The sequence below is a fragment of the Lipophrys pholis genome (assembly GCF_963383615.2).
Source record: "Lipophrys pholis genome assembly, chromosome: 6".
NCBI lineage: Eukaryota > Metazoa > Chordata > Actinopteri > Blenniiformes > Blenniidae > Lipophrys > Lipophrys pholis.
This window is the reverse complement of record NC_137629.1, coordinates 30,160,668-30,184,426: the sequence shown is the minus strand read 5'-3', so window position 1 is coordinate 30,184,426 and position 23,759 is coordinate 30,160,668. Positions and strand designations below refer to the sequence as shown.

Genomic DNA, 23,759 nt, shown 5'->3' with positions numbered 1-23,759 from the left:
CCTTTAAACTGCAAGGGATGATGAGTTTCTATCACATTCCCAAAAAAAAGGTTCATTCTTTCCATCCAGATTACATAAGATGTACGAACATAATGAGTTTTGAAAAAGTGATATTTGATGCTTTCTCTCATTATAACAGGTCATTTGCTTCAGCCACAATGATGTGAATGTTTTCTTTTCATTCTTCCTTGGTAATATCTCAAAAGAGGATTTCTTACCTTTTTTCTTTCCCACCTCATCATATTCCAGCTACCCTTTTTGCCAGTCTCCTGATCCGGCCTCCTCCCAACCTGGTGGCCCGGCAAACATCACACGAACGACAGAAAGCCATCGACTTCGTTCTGGGGTTCCTCATGGCGGGAGACGAGGAGTAACTCAAGTCGGGTCGTTCCTCACGGCGTCCGTAAACCTCGCGTGTACGTCGTGAAGGACCTGCAGGATATCGCGTGGCACGAGCCGCATGGTATTCTCGTCGTGCGCCGCTCGGCGCCATTTACAAAAACACATCATGTTCGAGGTACCCGAGACTTCCAGTTGGACTCCGATGGGTTTTTTTTCCGCCAGTGTCATATCTTCAGCCCGCAGCATGAGCAAGCGCTGGATGTCGAAGCACTTTGAAGAGGCTTGAACTGATGCCCGTGCACTTTGTGAGGAGCTAAAGGACCTCCAGAATAAAGTCGTCTTTGTTCTCTATTGAGACCCTCCTATAGTCGGTGCTCATGCCAAAATAACCCCAGAACAGTGAGTGGTGTGAATGTGAAAACACTATGTATCCCTAGGTGGTCAGTGTCAGACTCTCCGTACACTAAAGACAGGAAACGATTTCCTGAAGTTTAAAACCGGTCGACTGAAAATGCAAATGTATGTTGTTCAATTGTTTGAAATGGGATAGTTTTGGAAATGTGTCACTAAGAATGTTAAATGCTTCAGATAAATCTCGACAATCATGTGATTTGCTGCGTTTTATCTGAAAAGACAATATAAATATCGATAGTTATGTCTCAGCAAATCCATTATATTTTATGTTATTTATACGCCTTTTTTTTTCTGAACAGTTTACTTTCAGGCCTGCTTTGATTTTAGTTTTGTCGGAGGCATTTTTTTTTTTACTACATCATCCTGTTGTAAACTCTCCTTTGTGAAGGTTTGCTGTGTTTTTTTGTTGTTGTGTAACTTAAATCGTGCGCCTTTTCCTCCACTTGGGTCAGTTCCTCTCGAGTTACAAAACAAGTCTGCTGAAGCACTACTGACTTCCTGGTGTGCCGCGGTCGGGCGGAGACTCGTCCTCTGTGGTTCTCGATGTCTTAAACTGTGTAAATAGTGCCGGTTCATCTGTCGCCGGGCGTTTGTTTGTTCGCCGTCTTCAGTTTGTGATGGAGGTGGTGCTGTCGGTCTGTTTTCCCTCCCTCCGCCGTCATTCTCGGCGTTTCGCCATCAACGCTGCTTTTCCTTGTGTCGGACTCACGAGTTGTGCTGATCCTTTAACTGATGCTTGTGAGTTAAAGCAGAACGTAATGGATCATTACTCTGCAGGATACAGCTGGCTCCTCTGCTACGAAGCACTTTGTTTTTCCATGTGATGAACATGGGCGGGAGAAACTGATGTATATTTCACTGCTATGATCTGCTTTTCTCCTCTTAAAAAATAGGTTTTTTTCCATCTCATGTGATTTGATCTATAGAGGCAATGAGATTTCTGACAATCGTGGTACTCCTAAAAATAATGCACCCGCTGGTTTCTTCTGCCTTATTGCCATCCGTATATTCCTCTGTTGGCCGTGATCCAGCCGAGCTTTGCCAAAACGTGGTTTGGGCCTGAAGGAACGGCTCCTGATGATTCAGGTTTGGGAAAGTTGCCATCACTCTTGTTATCACTACCCCCCTCATCACCTCAAACAAAACAGAAAAAAATCAGTATAATCAATATCGTCAGATTTTCAGTGTTGTCTTATGCCTCTGTAACAACTGATGTAAAAGTGTGGATTCATTGTGACTTCGTCTCTTCAGTTTTGTCATAAAGTTAAGGTACGTTTAAAGGTACACAAGGACACAGTTGTTTTCAACTTTTTGGATTTTTGGTACTTTTAATTTATTTAAAACAAATAAAACTAAGTACAAAGCTGGTTTTTTTTAGTTTTTTTTTTTTTTGTTTCTCCTCTTCGCCAACACCATCGGCATGCGCTCAACAAGGAAGAAAAGAAAAATCCACCAGGGAGGGAGTGAGTTCTGGGCCTTACTCCTCAGCTACACGTGAAATCCTTCACGGCTGATGTTCACGCTATAGTTAGTCGCCTGCACCTCGGCGCCACATTCCCCCAGTTTATAAAACCCGCCGTCAACCTGCCGCCACCATTTCCCTGTTGTGTTTTAGCTCAGTCCGAACGCCGCCATGGCCGTGCTCAGAGTGTCTTCGTACCGCAAACTGTTCGAGGAGGACGGCTGCAGTGGGAGTGGAGGCCTGAGCGTTCAGTGTGCCGGGCAGTACCAGGCCTCTGCCAGGTCAGTGTGTTAATGTGATGATATAGATTTACTCGCTTCAACTAATACTTAGTTTATTATTAAAAAGAACTAATCAGAATATTTTGTATTTGTATCATCAGGCAGGCCTGTAATTTAGGAAGGTGTTGATGTTGATGTTTTCAATTTAATAACCTTTTTTATCGTTCAGGTTTTCCTGCTAAATTTGTGACGTCAATACTTAAAACGCCAAGTGAGGATTAAAACAAAAACTTCAGCTCACATAAAACTGATGTGGGTTAAAGGACCGACATACATATGCGGCATAAACTGATAATTACTGACAGTTTAATAACTTATTAACCAATGTAATTGATATTATTGGTACATTATTACTCAAAACGTTATTTTTTTTTAGGAGTAGTAATATCTCATAAGGTAACTAAGTTATTTCATAAAAACTTGATGATTGAAGAGATTAATAAAGACAAAATCATTTGAAAATTAAAATTTAAAAGAATGCTCACAAGGCTGAAATGAACAATAGCAACCAGAATGTAAAATGAAGATCTGAGTAAAATATTTTGGGGAATGAAATGAGATTTAAGTTGAGTTAACTGACTCATACGTTCAATTCAATGTTAAACATATTAATAAATACTTGATTGTATTAAATGTTTATCCTGACTTTATCTTGTAGATCATTCAGAAAAAGTAAAGCTGCACTATAAATGTGGCTAATTAATATCTGCTGTGTATTTCATTGTAAGTCTTTAGTTTTTGTCTCCAAATGAAGTTTATGATAAAAATAAGATAAAATGAAGTCAAACTAACATTTCTACTGTTGAGTGGGAGTTCAGATTGACTTTCAGGAAAACAAACAAACTTCCAGACTCGGTTGTTAATATATTTTCCACAGCAGCTCTAGAAATGTGTCCATCCAGATGAACGTCTTCATTCTGTGTTCATGCTGGTTAAGTACTTTGCTGCTTTCCGTCGTCCTCTCAGGCGTGCAGCTTCTGGCCAGTGTGACTGTGATAAGTTGGACTTTGCAGCTGCCAAGACGCTGAACAAAGAGGGCCTGAGCCGCTTTGTGGCGGATCGCACCCTCATCGCCGCCCTCAACGACCGCCTGGTCCGGCTCATTGAAGTGGTGAGGACAAACCCTGTCACCACCGCCCGTCCTACGGCGCTTCTCTGCATGCACCTGTCCTGACTTCAGTGTCCGCCCTTCAGGCTCATTGTTTTGAGGAGGAGAACGAGTCCCTTCAATGTCAGATCATTGACCTCCAGGAGAAGCTGGACAGTCAGCCGCCCTCCTCCTCTGGGACCTCCTCTGCTGCGGTGGCACCTGACCGCAGCCTGGATGCAGCGGTGGAGAGGCTGCGCAGGCAGAGGGTAGGCTGCTGCTGCTGCTGCTGTTGCTGTTGCTGTTGCTGGGTGTGTCTGCTGCATAGTTCTCTGCAGGGCATCAGGCCTAAATTAAGCTTTCTCATGAGTCAGTCCACAGGCATGACTCATTCTCTTCCATCATACAAACCTCACAGTGTGCAGTGACGGACAGGCCTGTTTTATTAACCATCGTCAAGATTCATCACAGCGTCTCTCTGCAGGATGAGATACTGTGTGACACCGAGGAGCTGCAGAAGGAGCTGGAATGTCTGCAGAATGAGTATGAGAAGGCCGCACAGCAGAGGGTGCTCATCCAGCTGGAGCGGCAGGACGTTTCCCAGGTAGATACGTATAAATTATCAACAAATTCAAAGAGTGCAAGTGGGGCCAAGAAAATGAGAAATTCACATTAGTTCATAAAACCAAACGAGTTGGAATTTACACGACTTTTGTGACAAAATGGAATTATAATCACATTTTTCACTTTAGTAGAAGTACAGGTATTCAATTAAAAATGTAACTTTATATATTCAGATGAATTTTGGTGGTGATGATTATTGTGATTGAAATACTATTTCTGTCAGGGTGGACACACACCAGTTCAATCAATGGTTAAGATCATGACAGAGATCACATTTCAACTTGTATCCCAGTTTTGAATCAAAATTTTAAATGTGCTCTATAAAAACACAAACAAACAAACAAGTAAGAACCTGCCTGGACTTTATATGAAACGTTAAAATGTTATGAGTTTTCTTCTGGAATTAACAACAATTCTTGATGTGACTGGCTCTCTCCTGAATTCATCATTCACATGCTGCTTTAATACTTTCACTGTAAATCCGAACCATTGTTAATTGAGGTTGAAAATATAGCTGAGACGCCGTTTTCCAAGATGTTTTCCAACTCTTATCATGAACCAGTGCTGCAAAGGTTTGACACCACGTTCTGTGGTAACGTTCTCCCACCACTAGATGGCAGTGTTGTCCAGCTCTGCGGAGACTCTACATGGCTGCTGGCCTGTACTGCCTCCTGATGGGTGTTGGTGAGCAGCAGCAGTCACACAGTCTGGGCTGGTGGCCCTCAGCAACCTGAACTTTAAAAATCCCCCCCCTCCTCTCCCTCTCACACATGCCAGAGCCAAACTTCTGCTCCCAGACGGGGTCAGACGCGAGGGAGGCTTTAATTCCTCCCTCGTAGATGTAACCCAGGCTGTAATACGGTGGCGTAATGCTCCTGCTGGCCCTGTTTTGGGGTTTTGTATTGGAAGCAGCTGCAGTGGGGGGAAGAGGCTCGGTGGGAAGGTAGAGAGGACGAGCAGAGCTGCAGAGGAGCGATCTGCGATTCTCTCCTGGTATATCTTCACTCTTCAGTAATTTCCCTTTCTCCTAAATCAAGAGATTTTCAGTTAAGTTGTTAAAAAAAGGACAAGCGAGTGGATAAAAGAGAAAAGTCCAGGCACTTTGAAAATAAAAAGCTCAGAGATTATGTTCAAAGACTTGACTGAGGCATATGGATTAAAAAGCAGCCACACAGGGTCTTAATTAAGGCACGAAACCATTAAAAAATAAAAAATAAAAAGCGGCTGCATTCGTGCAAAGTGCCATAAATCAATATTGACATGTTGGAAAATGTGCCCGGGGACGGGGTGTGACGTCCCTCGTGTAATAAACCCGAAGAGATTTAGCACTAAAATTGGCAGCTCCATTCAGCTCAAGAGGCTTTCAAGTGTCTTTCAGTTCATTGTTTTGGATTTACGACCCACAGCTTTCACAGTTTTTCCACTTTTCCCGCTTGTCTTACCATCATTATCATTCACAACAGGCTAAATTCGGCTCCAGAACACTGTGATCCTCGAAGCAAATAAAGAACGGCAGCCTTTCTCCAAGAACCACTGGATTTGTCTCCTCTATGGTACATTGAAGAGTCTCTGAAAGCCTCATTCAAGAGTCATCAAACACCACAGAAAAATATCAGCAAACACTGTCTCCCAAAAAGTCAGCACAGCGTAAGAAAAAAACAAAGACAGAGCAAATAGAGGTCTAAAAAGAGCTGGACACACATATGGGGCCGTGGCGAGGAGGCAGCATCCTGACGGAGATCATCATTGGCGTCTTGTTCAAGGACACTTTAACACATGGACGGGGTGAGACAGGGGATGGAGCCTTTGGCGACCACCCACTGAGACAACTAGTGTTTTCTCTTCATCTTTAGATAAACAGATCGATTGATAAATAGGTGGCTACTTAGATACCCAGATCTTTTGATGCATAGCTAGTCAGAATGAGCCTGGGGGAAATTCCACCACAGCCAAACGGGAGTTTAGTAAACCTCCACTGTCCATGTCAACACGGACGGGCTCAGGTTCTGTGAACACGTTCAACAGACTTAGAGGGGATGGAGGAAGAGACCAAGAGAACTTTCAACTATTAGAGATCATTTACCCACTGAGCTTTATGCCATCAATCAGAACTTGGTGTGACCCCGTCCACCCTCCCCGCCGGGATCCACAGTCCCGCCACCAAACACTCCCCTCGTGTGCCAAAATGTAGAAGCAGACAACCCTCAGTAATTGGACTCAGCGCCAATTAATCTAGTTCTTTCTGAAGACGAGATGAGCTTGAGAACCCCTGCTGGCAAATGGATTGGGTGGTGGGGCTTTTGTGTCTAGTTAGCCTCCTTCTCATCTTCCTCCTGCTCCTCCTCCTCCCTCTTTTTCCTCTGCATTGCGGTGTCTACATGCTGTTCAGTGAATCAGGGTGGATGTGCTGTCGCTGGGGGTTCCTCCGAATGGGTGTCCGGGGCCAAAGAAGCCGCGGGCGTGTGCTCCTCCGACCCGCGGCTTCGTCCGGCCCACTCCTCTCCGACACCTCCAGAAATGAAGCCGAGCTTTGTTACTTCCAGCATCTGTTAACTTCATTTGCTTTTCCAGGAAGTGGACGCAGTGACAGCCGAGTGTTTGGCGCTGAGGGAGCAAGTAGCTATCTACGAGCAGCAGCTGGCCAACATGGAGGCCCAGCACTCCACGGTGAGAGGGGGAGGGGGGGGAGGAGGGTGGGGGGTTGAGCTGCAGTGTGATGAAGCACCAACAGTTTATAGCTATGGAAGTGGCTCAAAATGTAGCACTTAGGTCAGACAGCAGTGTTGGAGGCGTGCCCGGATCTGTGGCGACAAACACAGCTGTGATGACCCCGGTCACCTCGGCGAATAGTGGAGACGACAGAAAGATACCTGAAGGAATTAAAAGTGCAGAGTGAGAATGAGGCGATTCAGAGTAATTATTTCAGCACATTATCAGTATGGAGAGATGAACTTTATTGTGTGACCAAGGAGATGCGGTTTGGCACTTATTGCACTGAGATTTTCCCAACATGAAACCGGCCACAGGAGGATTCAACACGTCCGGCTCTGTCCTGAGGGAACAAACCACCTACATACTGTAGATCCTAAATAATGAATAAAATCTGAAGGCCTGTTTACACGACAACGTGTTCAAGTGAAAAACTCTCGTTGTGTTTTGGACGTCTGTTTACACACCACTGAAAACGCGACGTTTTGAGAATGGCTGTCAAAGTGGAACGTTTTGATTCAGTCGTCGTGTAGACGGGCAAAAAGGCAACTTTCCAACCTCAATGACTCCCAGTCCATATTCTCCTGGGACTTGGTAGTTTTATAGATGACAGTCAACCTTAATACCAATTCAACTTCGTCGTCTGTCCATATGAATGTCCACCTATTCACAATCCCCCAAAAAAAACACCCCCTAGTGGCCCAACAGAAAAACTACATCGTTTTTAGCGTTCCTTCCATTTCAGTGACATTGTTTTCAAAACGTAGCTGTATATACGCAAAACTTTTACTAAAACAAAAACACAAAAATCATGTGTTTTCACATGAAACATTGTTGTGTAAACGGGACCTCATTCTTCTCTTTTATAATATGTTATGTGGTTATAATAAACAATCTGTGTGTTTTTGTAAAAGTCAAACTATACAACGTACGGTGAGTACTGGTGTGTACAACACATAATACACCACTCATTAGTCTGTCCCCTTCCTGTTAGCATCTGCAGCTGATAATTGAGCCACATTAAATCTTTCTTTAATGACTTGGTGCAGACGTAGTTGCAAAGGTCCAGTTAAACTCTAATGCAGGAAACCAGAGTGTATGGAGAGAAAAAAAACAATTACTAACAGGGAGAACATGCAAACTCCACACAGAAAGGCCTCCGAGCCCGTTCTGGAGTCCAGAGTGAAAACCGCATTGGAACACGGCCGTCGCACAATCAGCAGATATGACGACTGCAACATTTCCTGTAACATCACTCAGAAACAAATCGGCTGAGTTGAATGCAATTTCATCAACATTTTCATCTCCTTGGAAATGACATGTTTAATAGTCCTCCTTTCTCCTGAGATGTAAAACTCCACAACAGCTGTAGCCCCCCGCAACGACATAGAGCTCATATCGAGCTTCATGACCGTATAATATCTGTGTATTCAGAATGTGCTGCGCAGCACTTCAGTGTAAACGTGCTTAAGTGTGTAGAAAAACTAGAAATATGCGAGATAAAATGGTGAGATTGCGTCCTGAATAGATCTGAAGAACGTTAAAATGTCACAGTCCAAACAATGTTTTCTTCAACGATAAGTTAATAATCACGAATGGTCAAATTGACAAATACAGCCAGGAGATAAAAGGTGAGGCACAATTTGAACGTCTGTCTTTTCTGTCAGAATATGCAGCTACGCCTTTTTAAAGGAGGCAGGTCTGCAGCCATCTCCTTCACACATCATTCCCGATACCACATTCACACACACACACGCCCTGCTCTCCGCATCTTCTGCAATTTTCTGCACCTCACCAGGAGATGACAGACGCCGGCCTGTATCAGATCTGGTGGCTGTCGGCAGGGAGAGGGAGCGAGAGGGAGGGAGGGAAGGAGGGAGGGAGGGAGAGGCTGCTGAAGCAGGAGCAACTCCATCACTCTGTGTTTTTTCCTCTGCAAAGCCGGGGCTGCCCGGCGTTTAACACACTCCCTCTGGGAGCCGCTCGATAACTCACAGTCCGGGAAATGCAGCTGAATACCAAATGAAAACAGAAGTTCCCTTTGTTTTATTAACTGTTGTTATTATCAGCACTCCCAGATTGCCCATATTCCCCTGACAAATCGGCAGCCATGTCGCCGTTTAGGTGCAGTGAAAAGGAGAAAAATGCTGGACTGCCACTGCGCCTCCGTAGCAGTTCATTTTCTCCGTGATGGATGTGGGTTTTTTTTTTTTACTGAAGGGGATACATATTGGAAGCTGAAGACATACATGTGGAGCTCTTTGTTGGGTGTGTAACCAAGCACCTTTGGACACATAATCCATTTTCATTTGTTGTTTCATGACATTTCACATAATAGTTCCGCTGCAACGTTTCAGTGGAATATGTTGTCCCTCTCCATTGTACTGAAATCTATAGATAAGCTCAGGAACATTGAAATTTTCCCAATGTCAAACAAAAGACAAAAAGTGAGGACGTTTGGTGGAATATTTACTGTTGGAAAACTTGTTTACTCCTTTCTAAATGTTGCCACCTGTGTATTTGTGGGCTGAACACAGAGTTATGTGGATTACTCCTATAAAGAATTCACCACACCGGCTCTGCTGAGGCCAAATGACTTCCGAGTCGGCCGGTTCACCTCCATATGCAGACAGGCATCGGGATGCGATTTGCAATGAGTGGAAATTCCAAATCTCCACAGTCAGGGACCAAACTTCATCCACTAGGAATTTGGGAGTGGAGAGGATGTAATGGCCTGCCAGGAGTCCTGACCTCAACCCCACTAAACACTTGCAGGTTCAAGTTGGGCGTGAACGTCATGTCTGACTGACCAACTCAACCATGCCGGCTGACACATGATGAACGCTGGTCAGAGTGTGTGAGCACGAGGAGGTGCCCTTGATAATGTAGTTTCCTCGTTAGACTTTTATCATCCAATCCGCCAAATAACATCAAACAAGAGTCAAAACAAAAATGATTTGTATACAGAGAGCAGAACATGTCTGGAAAGTTTTTCATGGGCATAACTCATATTCCTATTGAAAGAGAAATTATTTATTACAAATATAATTCACTAACACAAAGTATTATTCCCCCAAATGCAAATTTCATTGCTTTCTGTCAAATGTTTCTGTCAAAACTAGATTTAAACCAACCATCAACCTCTGTGATGTAATACTTTTCGATTGCTGCATCTCTAACGTTACATTATGCATCTTTAAACATTTATTTTGTCCAGTGAAGAGTTGTCATTAAGCATTTTTATAACATGGAATTCCTTGAAAAGTATTGATTTGTGTGGATTCGTATGTATTCACAGCAAAACACCTTCACTCGCCGTTGATACTGTCCCATTGCACTATTGATTCATCATTAACAGCATTTCCCAGTTGTGGCGAGACATTTCCATCTGTTTATTGGAGTTTATATGTGGTTTGATCGATGAAACTGCATCTCCATTCATAAATGGATCGTATGTGCCGTGCGTAAAATAAATGTAAGGCAGTTAAAGGAACATCCTAATTGTGAGGAGATATGAACTGGGAGCGCATTAACTGTGATTTAAGAGCAGTACATCGAATGGGAGAAGTTCAGAGGCTCCGACTGTGCATCATATCTGTGTGTTATACAATCAGGAGGTGGGAACCCTCCTGGAGCCCGATGGCGGGATGGTGGCAGCAGCCGCTCTTGGATTTGGCAGCCCCGACATCTCTCCCATCTTGGACGTGAAGGAGTACTACTGCCAGCTGGCCGAGAGCCTCCAGGTACAACACACTGTGACACGAGACACAAAAACTGTGCTGAGTTTCAAATATTGTACTTGTACACAACACTTCACTTATTTACAGCTGTAAAAATAGCTGTTGTGAAAATGTGATAATTACTTTATTGCATATTCTTAAAAGATAAAGACTTCTCGAGAAGCTTACCGCTGAATCATTTTTAAACTGTGGTCAAACGTACTGTTTTCTCAAATCACTACATTATAGTATTACTGCTTTCTGAACCCATGACTACAAACAATAAGGGGTGCAACTAAGTTTCTCAGTTGTCTATTTGAACGTTTTCATTAAGCCTAGTTGACTCATCTAAATAAGTATTGTGCAGTATGATGGAGGGTATTATTTTATGTCTGGGTAAACAATGTCCAGTTAGCCGGAGTGTGTCTATCAGCAGCTGATATTCCCCGCAAGTACTTGAGTTGAGTGTACATGAGCATTGGTCCAGCAGAAGAATTGTTTGTCCTTTTTCCCAGAATATTTCAGATGCTGACAAGTGGATGTTTGAACGTTCTTTTCTTTGAACAACCAATAGAAATGCAACAGAAAATGACACCAGTTTTGCAACAAAATAATAGATTACTTGTAGATTTCCGTTTACTTCTATAAAAAAAATTTTCCCCTGTGAATGAATGTTATTAGAGCAGTGTCTCCGGCGTCTCCATTTTCGGTTTGCTTTACAACAGGGCAATCTCATGGACCGTGGAAAGGAAAAACTCCCTCCTAACTTGAAAACAAACAAAAAAGAAAGTCCACTTCAGAACCAAATACTGTGAAGTCAAACCAACTGTTATACCCACATTCATAAAATCCGTGTTGCACAATATGGCAGCTCATAGTCTTATTGGACTGCTGAGATCATCTGTAGGATCCTTTAACAAAAAGTAGTCACTGTTTTCACCATTTGATCAGTTTCACTCTGGGAGTTGTGCAACCTTCAATCCTATTCGAGGATGATATCTTTAAATTTCATGCCCTTGTCAGAAAATTATGAGCTGCAGATTCAAACAACTGGAGGATTATTTTCCTCCTGCTGTTATAAAACGTGGGAGAATAGAGTACAATGAAGTGATGGGATTAGAAAAGGCTTCTATCAACCATCACTTGGTTAAAAAACAAACCAACAAAAAAGAAATACGGCTTTTTTTTGGTTTTAATCGTGAAAATGCTGAGTCACAGATTATGACCTAAAACTTCACACCAATTTTATCACTCAGTTTGGATTTGTTATGTTTTCTACTGTTCTTTTTTTCCCCAATGAAAAGGACTTTCTAACACAAATACATTTTTCATCATTACTATTTTCCTAATGTGACCTTGAAAATGTTCCCGTCTTCTTGTTGCTCCACAAATATCCAATGTTTTTTTTTAACAGCTAATATTCTTACCATGTGCTTAAATGTGCACTGTAACAGTCATTACAAAGACAAATCTCCACTATTGTCCACTAAAGTAGATGATGAACCAACTAAGCCTTCTAAATCCTTTAATGGGTTGGAGGGATTCGCCTCTGTAAACGACATAACTCGGAAATGAGAAAGACAAAACTACACTTCAACAATCTACAGCTGTGTAACTTTCATTAAAGCACCATTGTTAATGGTGTGAAACCACACAGGAAAGTAACAAAGTACTTGTACTTGAGTTTTACTGTCACTCCCGACATCTGTACTTGAAACTTCAGTGAAAGGATCAAAGCAGCTGATGGTAACGGTTGCACACAGTGATCACGTTACCACATTCTGTCCAATAGTATTACATTAATGTCTTTTTGTCAGAGCATGTACTCATAACCTAATCTCTGTTTTCCACACACGTGTCCAAGTATCTGTACTTCTTCATTAGTAGAAGTTAACTTCTCCTGGAGAATGACAGCGTTCATATTTTTATATTTCTTTGGTTACTTTATCATGCAGCATGACAAATTGAATTTAATTATTTAGTTTCTTCGATTACATATATGTTATTGTGGGTTCACATCCAAGAGTGTAAAAACAAGTATTGAGCAACATTATCACAGTGAATTTGCATCACAAAGGTGTGTATTCAGTTTTTTTTCCCTCCTGTGCTGCTTGTTGTAAAAACATTGTACTACTTTTATTGGCTTCTCCATCAATTCATTATTGGTCTTTTCTCTAAATGAATGTTGTTTTTTTTCCCCACCTCCGATACCCAGCAGAGCAGCACTTCATCTGCCTAATGGTGAAACGAGCGCCCCCCCTTTTATTCTCACCCTCTCTCTGTCTCGCTGTCCCTTCAGACAAGACGTAAATCTCAGCTTTAGCAAATCACACAGCAACACTCCACCGTGTTTTCTTTACCTCTTAACACAACACCAGGGAAGAAGCTGAGAATCAGAGGTGCAGCGCCGTACCCCGACAGATCGCCTTTGTCCACCTGTGTGTGTGTGTGTGTATGTGTGTGTATGTGTGTGTATGTGTGTGTTACAGAGGTACTGCTCTGGGGTCAGGCTGTAGCTCCGGTGGGTCTGACCCCCTCTGGGGTGAGGATGTCTGCCCAGTTCAAAGGTCAGGGCTGTAATCAGACTGCAGGCCGCCTTCCCAGGCTCTTAAGCAGCACAGGAGTGGACGCCGGTGGGTGTGCGTCTGTGTGTTTTGTGTGTGTGTCCTTCATTTGGAGGGATGGCGAAGGAGCGACGGCTAAGGAGCGACTGGTGTGTGTGTGTGTGTGTGTGTGTGTGTGTGTATATATATATATATATATATATATATATATTTGCTTATGTGTATGTTTGAATGTCTGTTTTATTGCGTCTGTGCGTTTCCCCTGAATCCCCCGTCTATCCACTCGTCTCTCTCCCACTCAGCCTCTTCCCTGCGCCAGCTGGACACCGTCCCGTCTGCGCCTGGCCTCGATTACCAGACACAATTGTCTCGATGCTAAAATGATTGCCATTGGATTTGAACAGTAATGGTGATTGCTGGCTGACTTCCACACACCTGTGCACCATCGTGTTGCTTGTTTCTGCTGTGTTTGCTCCATCTAATCACGAGTGTGGCGTTCGCGATGAGAGCGGCGACCGTCTGCCAGCGTGAGGCCGTGATTGCTCTTTGCTCCCTCTGTCAAAGTGCACTTTACCACCGCCCGCAAAAAAAGAAAGAAAAGAGTATTACCCTCCACAGTCTGGTGCATTCGTAGGCACAAATCTAAAGGCCTGGCAATTTTATCAAGTGCAGAAAACTTTCCTGACTTCTTATCTGTATTTGCAGTATGAACGTGGCGCGTCCTCCTCTGCTGGGGTTCTCGGCGGTGATGGAAAGGAACTGGAAGTGGGAGGAACTGCAAGGTCAACAGTCAGAGACCTGTCAAAGATAAAGGACGTCAGCGAGATAAAGGACCTGGTGAGTGGCCTCACTTTCTACTTTGTCACTTCACCCAAATGACAAAAAGTTGTAGTGAGCCTCAAAGACACGTTAGATGTACGCGGCACATTTGTGCTTCAGTTTATTACAGAAAGGAGACAAATCACAAATTTCCAGTTCTACTATCACAGATCCTTCAGAAGGACCAGAGAGCGAGGACAGACAAGAGAGAGACATTGTGTTGCTGATATGTAATGGTGACAGACTGAATCTACCCAGAGTGAGAAATGGAGAAAAGCTCAGTGCAGTAAAATGTCTCACTAAGACGTAAACCTATAGAAGCTTTACTAGAAAATGGTCCTGAGCTCGTCTTGACTGTAAGCTGTAATACATTTGGTCTGCATGCATCTGTGGAGCCCATTCATTTATAGAATGTTGCTTGATTGAGCTACAACACTGGACCATGAAATAAATAATTAAATAGTGAAATAATTATACATATAGTTTTTAAAATAAGATGAATTGGTATTTTAATGACTTAATGACACATTGATATATTAAATTCCAGTCTTGATTAATTAATGACACATTTAAATAACTATTCAATGCTTTATGTATTTATTAGATTTTGGCACCTTTAGTTCTCCATATCTAACAAGTATTTGTCAAGATTCCTAAAACTAGGCTGATAATATGCAGAATTATGTATTTCTGAGCTCTGGATGGATTTGGTAAAGGTGGCGCTGTTTCATAGCTTCAGTTTAGAGGTCAGTGATAAACATTCAGAACATTATACATTGTCTGTTTAGCTGAGATGACTCTATTTAGGTTTCAAACCAACTAGTATTAATAATGATGTATAAACCTCTTTAGGTTACTGAATTAAATGTTTTAAAAGCATGGGCGGAAAACGGCAGACCTGGGAACCCTGATCTCAAAGACAAGATTTCTTCAAAGGAGCTTATTCCTCTCGCCGTTATTCTTTTTCATCAAATTCTCTACGGCTCCAAAATCCTTCATTTCACAGTCCATTGTTTTAAAACAGATGTCTGTCTAAATGTTGACCAACACATCCACCAGCAAGTAACCTCCAGCTTCCTGTTACTATAATGTGTTTTTAATCTATGGAGGTTTCCTGTTTGTTAAACATAAGTGAAGCGAACAGGGAGACATTAATAAGCATGTGACCACACGGCGCAAAAACTGGGAATGTTTCAGGCTGACGTGACCTTTGTCATTCAAGTCAGCAGGCGCTTTGTTTGAGTTCAGTATCCAGATGTCCATCACGCAATCATGGTGTAATTATACTCCCAAAGAGCAGGTCTGAGTATTTTTGAGACACCGGGGAGCTTTTGTTGAGAGTCGGTGGGGACGGTTCATATCGCTGTCATGTCTTCATACAACATAGAGATTCATGCTGCAGCTGGCTCGATGCTTTATTTCGAAGTTACATTAGCAGAGTTTTGCAGACGTGAGGTGGACTGTGATGTTCTCGTATAGCTGGTCAGACATACAGAGAAATGCAGACACTCACGTTCACACCTGTTTTTGGACTGTGGGGTGAATCCCACAAATTTTTTCACAGTTTTTTGAGATTTATTCAGAAAAGAATAGCCATTAACGTCCCAAAATCTAATCGATTGGTCTTTAGATGATGACAAATCATCCCTGAAAATTTCAAGAAATTCGGGTGAGTAGTTTTTGTAAAAGAATTGTAAAACACATACATACAAACCAATGAAATAAATAAATGAATACACACAGACAACCACATATTCTTCTCGGCCAGCTTCGTTGACGAAGGTAATAAAAACACAGTGCAGCATACATCAAAGAATTGGTTTATTGAAAAGCAAACATAGTTGTTTTGTCTTAAAAGAAATTGTGCTTCCGGTTTCTATAAGAATCGGTGTCTAAAACCTAAAAAGAAATATGTGGTTCAGATTCTGGGAACAGAAAAGTGCTTTGATCCAGATGACCTGAAAGGCCTGGTTGGTTCACAACAAAGCAAAACATCACAAATGTGCAATAAACCATTGAGATCTCTGTAAACCAGTGGGAGTGATATTTTGAATTCAGTGACAGGAAGTCAATAAATATGGAAAAGGTCTTGTTCAATAAAATGAATCAGGGCAACTGGTCAAATGTCTTGGAAGACGTTTCGCTCTTTATCCAAGTTGCTTCATCAGTTCCCTTGACTAGGTTGGCTTGTCTGACTAAATGATGTGTAGATTTCATGAGCTGATGATCTCGGCTTCCTCGATTCCGTTGAGATGCAACGATAAGTATAGAAAAAGTTCCCCGTTTGGCAGATTTCTTTTAATCCTATGAGCTGACTTGTCTCCTGCCTCTGCACCTGTTTGGGGGTCTAAACTCTGCATCGAGTAACCAGTGCAGGACAAGTATGAAAATATACATTCCTACTGGGGAAACATGCCCTTCAGGTCTCATATTCACACGTCGTTTAGGCCTTTTGGTTCCTGCTGACTGATTTCGATCTTCCCATAACACGTTTCTGACCTTTTCCTTGGTGAAAAAAAAAAAGACGTGTCTGACAACCCACAACTGGCCCTGTGTTGCACATCAGCTCTTAAATCAGACATAATGGTGGAAATGAATGGTTTCCCACAGCAGGCGCGGGGAGTCGAGAGCAGCTGAGTGACAGCGCAGCAACAGTGTGGGAGATCCTGCTGACCAGAGTGTTTACTCTGTGGACACTTTCAGCGGGAGATGTGAAGGGCTCGGCTGCAGCTCAGACAGGATTTATTGCCCTCCGTGTCCTCGGTATATTAAGTACAGTCTTTGAAAGCGCCGGCAACATCATAAACGCCTTATAACTTCACACACACACACACTGATGTGATGCCTCTTCTGCACAAGTTCAGAAACATGCCAGGGCCGCGCAGAAAAAGGCAAACCAGGAAAACCTACCTCCTGCTTCGTCTACCGTCTTCTCCGTTACGTCCCAGCGGTCTGACCACACACAGCTGGCACAAAACCACATCTGTAACAAACATGGTGGTTTGGTTCTCATTACCGAGGCTGCGGCTCTCCCTCCAGCTCTTTAAATAAACAGGCAGCCTCTGTAACCACAGCACAACTCTCTCAGCATCATCTACTTCTCTCTAACGTGCAGCAGTCAAGTTGTGCCTGATCCAGCCTGACGGATGGACAGCTCGGCCTGATCTGCTCTGTTTCCCCCTCCCGTGCCCGTGATGGACGCCCCCGGGCCTGGTTTCTCACTGAGACACAACATGGCCAAACAAACAGATTGCGGTGAAATCAGCCCAGATGCACAAATGTATGTGATAGAGCAGGAGCTGATGGGGCCTGACTCCATGTAACATGACATGCGATTGAGCCACTGGAGCATTTTGGGAGGTGTGAGGAGTAACCGGGCCGTCTTCTTGCTCACATGATCTGGTCGAAAGACGAGCAGGACCGCCTGGATCCCCATCTGGCTCAGACAGCTAATTGTTGAACTTCTGTGATTGCTGTAATTACTCACGGTAGGACGCCGCAGCCTCAGACGTCTGGAAGAGGGATGCTCCTCACTCGGTTTGAGGATGCAGTAAACCATCCAGTTCTATCTGCATTTGCTTGGTTAGTTGGCACAGTCAGTTCTTAGCAATACATACATGTCCTCCTGTATCTGTCGTTGTTCTTTTGCTAATTTATGTACTTGTTTGATAATCAATTTATTGGTACGTTTGAGCTCACAACCATTGGAGAAGTTGGACCATCTTCTCTCTCTCTTGTCCGGCAGCCATGCCAGCTTCCAATAAAGACACAACAGATTCCAAATCTCTTCGTGTTGCAAAAGGAAAAACTGTTCTGACACCAAAAGGCTCTCGATCATATAATATCATTTGCCTATAAGCTGCCGAACAGGACAAGGGCAGAGACAGAAAAAAACATTTTCATTAATTTACATTATATTGTCTGAACATGGGTTGTTTTTAAAACTTCAGCTTCACTATATAAGTGATTCCCAAATAAGCCCTTTTCAAGTAGCCTATGTAGCGTATTCAGTGGAGTTACTGTATGAGGATTTGTTTTGTTCTCATAATAGGTTTTTTTTCCCCAACATGTGTTTATTATCTGCAACTTTTACAAAACGTGAACATTCAACATTGGCGCAAGATCATCCGGGACCAAAAATGTTTACAGCGGATCAGAGAAACTGTGGGGAGAATCAGTTGAAGTTATCATCATGAAAGAGTGATTGTTTGTATAAAAGGTTTTGTGAATGTTTCTCAGCATGCAAGGGAAAATTTAGCTTGGACCACGTTTACGTTCCAGCATTACCACTGGCGGGGATGAATTGCAAAACAGAGCTGATACAAGTGTAAATATGGGATTTGCTGTCATCAGGGGGTCCAAAAATATGATTCAGATGAATGCAAATGCTACTCTGTCTGTTGGGGATGTTGAACAGACACCAGCTTACACCATGACAGGCGAGATGTTACACTTCAGATGTTCAGCATTCATGTAGAGATGTTATTTAAGGACAAGGCAGAAACTCGATTATATCACGACACTGAGCCTCAAGGTCTTTAATGTCAATCATCTGCTCTCCTGAATCGCTCTTCAGCTGCTGTTTATAAGCTGAAAATCGCTGTGAATGAAACATTATGTCGTCATCTGTCGTCATTACATCAGACTCACAGCAGAGGGGCAGTGGAGATGTTTGTTTTGCGGACATATTTTTAATATCTGCAGTTTTGTCCTTTTTTATTCCTGTAGATTTCACAGCTTGAGAAGGAGCTGGCTGAGCTGGAGAGGTGCAGCGAGGAGCTGGAGGACGAGGTGGAGATGAAGAAAGCTGCGTACGTGGACGAGATTGCAGAGCTGGAGGTATGAGAGTGGACTGATTAATGTAATCAGGAGCTGTAATGGACCAGTGGTTTGAGCTAATTCTGTCATTTAATCTCGTCGTCTGAACCCCACCCTGTGTGTGTGTGTGTGTGTGTGTGTGTGTGTGTGTGTGTGTGTGTGTGTGTGTGTGTGTGTGTGTGTGTGTGTGTGTGTGTGTGTGTGTGTGTGTGTGTGTGTGTGTGTGTGTGTGTGTGTGTGTGTGTGTGTGTGTGTGTGTGCGTGCGTGCGTGCGTGCGTGCGTGCGTGCGTGCGTGCGTGCGTGCGTGCGTGCGTGCGTGCGTGCGTGCGTGCGTGTGTGTGTGGGTGTGTATCTGTGTTTACATATATATGTCTGCCTGCTTCTGTGTGAGTGTACGTCTCTGTCTGGCTGTCTGGGTGTGTGTGTGTTCATATCCATATGTCTGCATCTCTCTCTATTTATTCGTCTGTGTGTCACTCAGTGCACTATAGATGAAATGAGGCACAAGGAGGCCGACCTGCAGGCCCAGATGAAGGAGCAGTGTGACGACTATCAGGAGCTGCTCAGTGAGAAGATGGCCAGAGACATGGAGATCGTTGCCTACAGGTCAGCAAACCAGTTCAACACGTGGTTGAAGTTTTAACTGTGAGCTGAGCTCAATTTATCCACGACAGTGACAGCGGAGGAAAAACAATAAAGATACAAAATAAACAACAGGTGACGCATGTTAACGTACCAATTAGCCACAAAACAGCAGATTTATTTCACACATATTTCTAGCTTTTTTTTATTATTATTATTGGTTCAGGTTCCCATTGAAGATGTTCTGTTTTCAGAAATCTCTCAAATAATTTATTTTAGGAGAGATAAAAAAACAAAACAACTTTCCCCCCCGGGAATGTTTTTTACAGCTGCAGTTATGCATTTTAAGTTTAAGACCTGATGTGCCGCAATGGACCATAATGCACTTGTGCCGATCCACGTCTCTTTTGCACATTTTAAAATGAAGAGCCGCCGTAAATGCGAAGCGGTCCCCTGCAACTCACAACCCTCATAATGGAGCTACGGGTCGTTATTCTTAAGTGAGACCCATAAAATTTTAGGGTTTATACCGGAGGCATGAGAGGACTTTGAGGTTGTGCGGTTTTAATTGTTGGTGCAACTGTCAGTCAGTGGGAGGGGGTTTACTTGCCAACAGAAACACTGCAGCGTGTCATTTCTCTGATACGTTTGAAGGTGTTTAAATCCACTGGTGTGGCCTCTGATTGCAATTAAAATCTTTAAGCTCTGAGGCTTCCCTGACAAGTAGTGTATATTTTCATGTGCGAGACGACGGGTCAAATGAAAGCAGACGTCCCCTACGGTGCTCTATGTGCCACATATTATGTAAACATGTCAGGAGGAATGAAGACTTTGAGGGTAAAACACATCATTGGTCCCAGGATGATTTCATTAGATTTAAATCTGCCTGATCTGTTTACTTTCGACATTCCTCACCTTTGAGCTTCTCATCGCAAACAGGAAAACGGAGAATTCCTTAAACAAAAGCATTTCTATGAGTAATGCAACTCCCGCTTTGGCCAAGGAGCTCGTACAGTGGCACCTGCACGTCAGCGTTGTTTTGTTAGAGGAGACAAAAGGGTTGACATCACGTACCGGGCCACGCGGGGTCCAAGAGGAAACGGCTCCCGAACGTGATGCGGCTTCCTGTCTGTGACCTTGAAAGACGTTTCTGCCGCTCTCTCCGTCCGTAGAGGTTGCTTAACCATCTGCCATCCTGGTATGTGGACTGACGCACTTCAGCCATCCCGTTCTGCCCGTCGCAGACTTCCTCCTGGCCCCTCCATTGCCCATCTGACCCCCAGGGGGCCCCGCTGCAGGCCCGAGCTCAGACCCTCAAAGAAAACCTCATTAGAATGGGCGAAGAGGACCTCACACTGTCGACGCTGTGAGCTGGGCCGCTGCCAGCGCTCCTCCATGCCAGCCTGTTACTGTCAGCACCCCCTCTTACACACATTTACAAATTCGCCACAGTTTTAATTCCCTCTCATTACCCAACAGACTGTCCCAAAGACATTTAAGTTGCAGGAAAGGCACGCAGGCAGTGCCAACTTTATTCCCTTCTCCTTCTTTATTTACTGGACGTTTTGTCATCCGTGATTAAAGCCATGAATAAGAAATGAAAACGGTGGTTGTTTATTCTCTCCGTGCCGAGGAGAACTGTCTGCACAACAGACCCTAATGACCCCGGGCTGTCATTACTGGGTGGCTTATCGTCCGTGAAAGCATCTCGGAGCAGTTTGGGCAGATGCTCGCTGCTTTTTCGCTCGCTCTTGATACGAATCAACGTTACTACGTAATTCATTCATGTTCTTTGTGTTCCACTCACGCTGCTGCGCGACACGGCAACAAGTGGATTGACTGAGAAGAACATCCCTTTTACTTTGAGTACCGATTTTAAGCTGCTGACGCTAAAGAGAGTCTCCATAAGCAGGAAAACAAATGTCACTCAAGTAAATCAGAAGTGGTACCCAAAATATAATCAAAGCACATGTACATTGCCTCTCTGTCCCCAACGTCACTGATGGATAAAAATCTATAAGGAAAGTTTCCAGCACCTTGTAGAATCTATGACATGTACAATAAAGTCGAGTCCGACGTCCATGAGCAAGAAGAACAAGTTGTAGTGAAGCCGGTATGCAGGATTCCCACCGCTGTCATTGTGAGGTCTGTGAAGTTGCAGCTTTTGTTCACATGATGTTCATCAGGAGTTTGTCCGTTATGATGTGCATGTAATTTTCTGCAGACTGTAACGGCTGCTCTTTCATGTTGGCTTAAAAACTTGACTCTTAAAGTTCATTCTTGACCCTGGAAACTTCTCTCCCAGCTCCCGGCTCGACGTTTGTGATCAAAGGTTCCGAGCAGCTACTTAAATGATCAAGAATTGAAGTTATTAGACAACAGCGCATTATAGTTCCAATGTATGAGTAGTTTTCAAAAACAAACACTAAATACTGTTTTCGTTTCAACATCCAGTTTTATTTGCTGCAGTAGGAAGCGAGTGGGTGCAATAATCTTGTACCCGTTGTGCGAAAGCAGGTACATTTATACGATGACCACCTTCCGATTTGCAATTTCTGCAAATGTCATAAATCTCTCACTCTTCCTTGTGTCTAATTCAGTTAGAGAACTTTGTTTTACAGGCAAGTTAGAAAATAAAGCAAGTTGTAAAATTGACGCTCAAATTGATAAAGTCGCTCTTCATGTTTGGATCATTCTTCCTGATTAGTAATCTTCGGCTTTCTGCTGCTATGATTGTTTTAAATGAAGTTCTTCTCGTGCACTGAATTGATTTTCAACAATGTGAAGGATTAAGAGTGAAAACATTAGAGGGACATCTGGTCTTAGTCAGGTTGGTGGGACCATGAGGTGCTGACATTATTGGTCATGTATGTGGGAGAGATGACAGATAAGGAGGTAAAAGGAATCTGAGGATGGAGAAGAGGACTGAAGGAGGACGTGCAGGTGGAAGACGGAGAGTATTCAGAGATGATCCCTTGTAGAAACCCCTAACAATGAAAAAGGGGATAGATTCCTGAAATCTTCAAGAATGAACTATAAATAGCTCAAAGGTTATTGTGAATTGCATCTTGAAAAATGACCTCTTTTCGCCAGTTTACAGTTCAACTGTAAAGCCATTATAGCTTTTAAGACAGTTGTTTTAAACTTTGCACACTGTTTGTTTGACACCGTGAGATTATTTATACAAAAGATGATGCATATAGATGATTATCTGGTGGGAAGCTGGTGGCGATTTCACATGAAATGACCTAGCTGTGGTAACCTCGAATGCACTCGCGAGGATGTTTGTCATGACAGTCTGTGCGAGTTATAACCCTCTCGTTGTGTATTTGTGTATCTCTGTGGTCCAGGAGTCTGATGGAGGAGGAGGAGGCGAGGCTGTGCTGCGCTGCCTGTGAGTCAGACCGGCTGGATGCTCGTCGGCAGGCGAGTTGAAAAACAGACAAAAGAACAAAAAAAAAAAAACAAAAAAAAAAAACAGCCTGTGAACCGGCACCATGCTGAAGCTTGAAGTACCAGTGCAGCCGCTGGTGCAGATGTAAACTTATCATGACAGATTAATGCAGTCTGGAGGCCGGAGCAGGGCCATTGATAACAGGTCGCTGGCAGATGACCCCGAGACTTTTAAGAAAGATGGAGCTGTCTAAGCCTGGTGGGAGGACGGGGGCTGTGCTGCTAACGTGCATCCATTCAGGGTCCGGCAGCGATATTTCCTTAAGTGGGTTTTAACGCCAGCCGCTCTGATACCGTTCATAAATGCTTTGTTGAAAACAGCTCACACACAAACACAAATAGAAACAATCAGACAAAGAAACAAACAGACAGAGCAGCTTGAAGGAGTCGTCCCCCCGCTCCGATCCCACCTCGTCCATCACTCAAAAGTCCGTCTGATTGCCGGCTCTTAACCTGCGACCCTGTCACTGTTAGCGGACATAACTGCGGCCCTGTCTTCAGTAAATAAAAGCGCCTCGCCCTCCCTCTGCTTTTACAGCGCTGTCGGATCTGGCAGCCAAATGTGTGCAGTGTGTTTGCTTCTCAAACGGTTCATGAAGTTGTTTCAACGCACCTGAATCTCACAAGAAACCTGAAAAAGTGATTTATTCTGTCAAGGGGTTGAGATTTCCTCTGTAATCTTTTCCCAATTTCATGTTAAACCCCTCTGTGATAAATCAGTTCTGGTCCCAGCTTCAGACTGCACTTTAGATTTGAATAAAACTTGCCGCTTCGAGGATTACTTCAAACTGTGTGTGATGTCTTCTGTAAAAACCGGTTTCATGAGAACTGCTGCTGAATCCTCGGGCTTAACGGCCCCCCTGACTCCCGCCCGCACTGTAAAA

The 23,759-nt window shown here is 43.5% G+C and overlaps 2 protein-coding genes across 3 annotated transcripts in view; both read left to right on the top strand.

The window, feature by feature from the left end:
* ocrl (OCRL inositol polyphosphate-5-phosphatase) overlaps positions 1-2,123 on the top strand; it is a 15,269-nt gene extending 13,146 nt beyond the window's left edge. Inside the window, exon 22 of one of the 2 annotated variants that reach the window (XM_080465682.1) lies at positions 250-2,123. In XM_080465682.1, the coding sequence (XP_080321808.1) occupies positions 250-374 (125 nt within the window). In that variant the 3' untranslated portion in view covers positions 375-2,123. The remainder of the gene's footprint in view (positions 1-249) is intronic. The other variant, XM_080465681.1, reaches the window with a different exon arrangement.
* Positions 973-23,660, top strand: vimr2 (vimentin-related 2). Its single transcript, XM_080465683.1, has 10 exons — positions 973-2,499; positions 3,466-3,610; positions 3,694-3,855; positions 4,071-4,190; positions 6,782-6,877; positions 10,534-10,662; positions 13,908-14,039; positions 18,750-18,860; positions 19,322-19,446; positions 22,773-23,660. The coding sequence occupies exons 1-10, from the start codon at positions 2,390-2,392 to the stop codon at positions 22,855-22,857; spliced, it is 1,215 nt and encodes a 404-aa protein (XP_080321809.1). The 5' UTR covers positions 973-2,389; the 3' UTR covers positions 22,858-23,660.
* The last annotated feature ends 99 nt before the right edge of the window (positions 23,661-23,759 follow it).

Coding starts and splice junctions, on each gene's coding strand:
- vimr2 (XM_080465683.1), top strand. CDS start 2,390: ATGGCCGTGCTCAGAGTGTCTTCGTACCGCAAACTGTTCGAGGAGGAC. Junction 3,856..4,070: donor AGAGGCTGCGCAGGCAGAGG/GTAGGCTGCTGC, acceptor GTCTCTCTGCAG/GATGAGATACTGTGTGACAC. Junction 10,663..13,907: donor AGCTGGCCGAGAGCCTCCAG/GTACAACACACT, acceptor CTGTATTTGCAG/TATGAACGTGGCGCGTCCTC.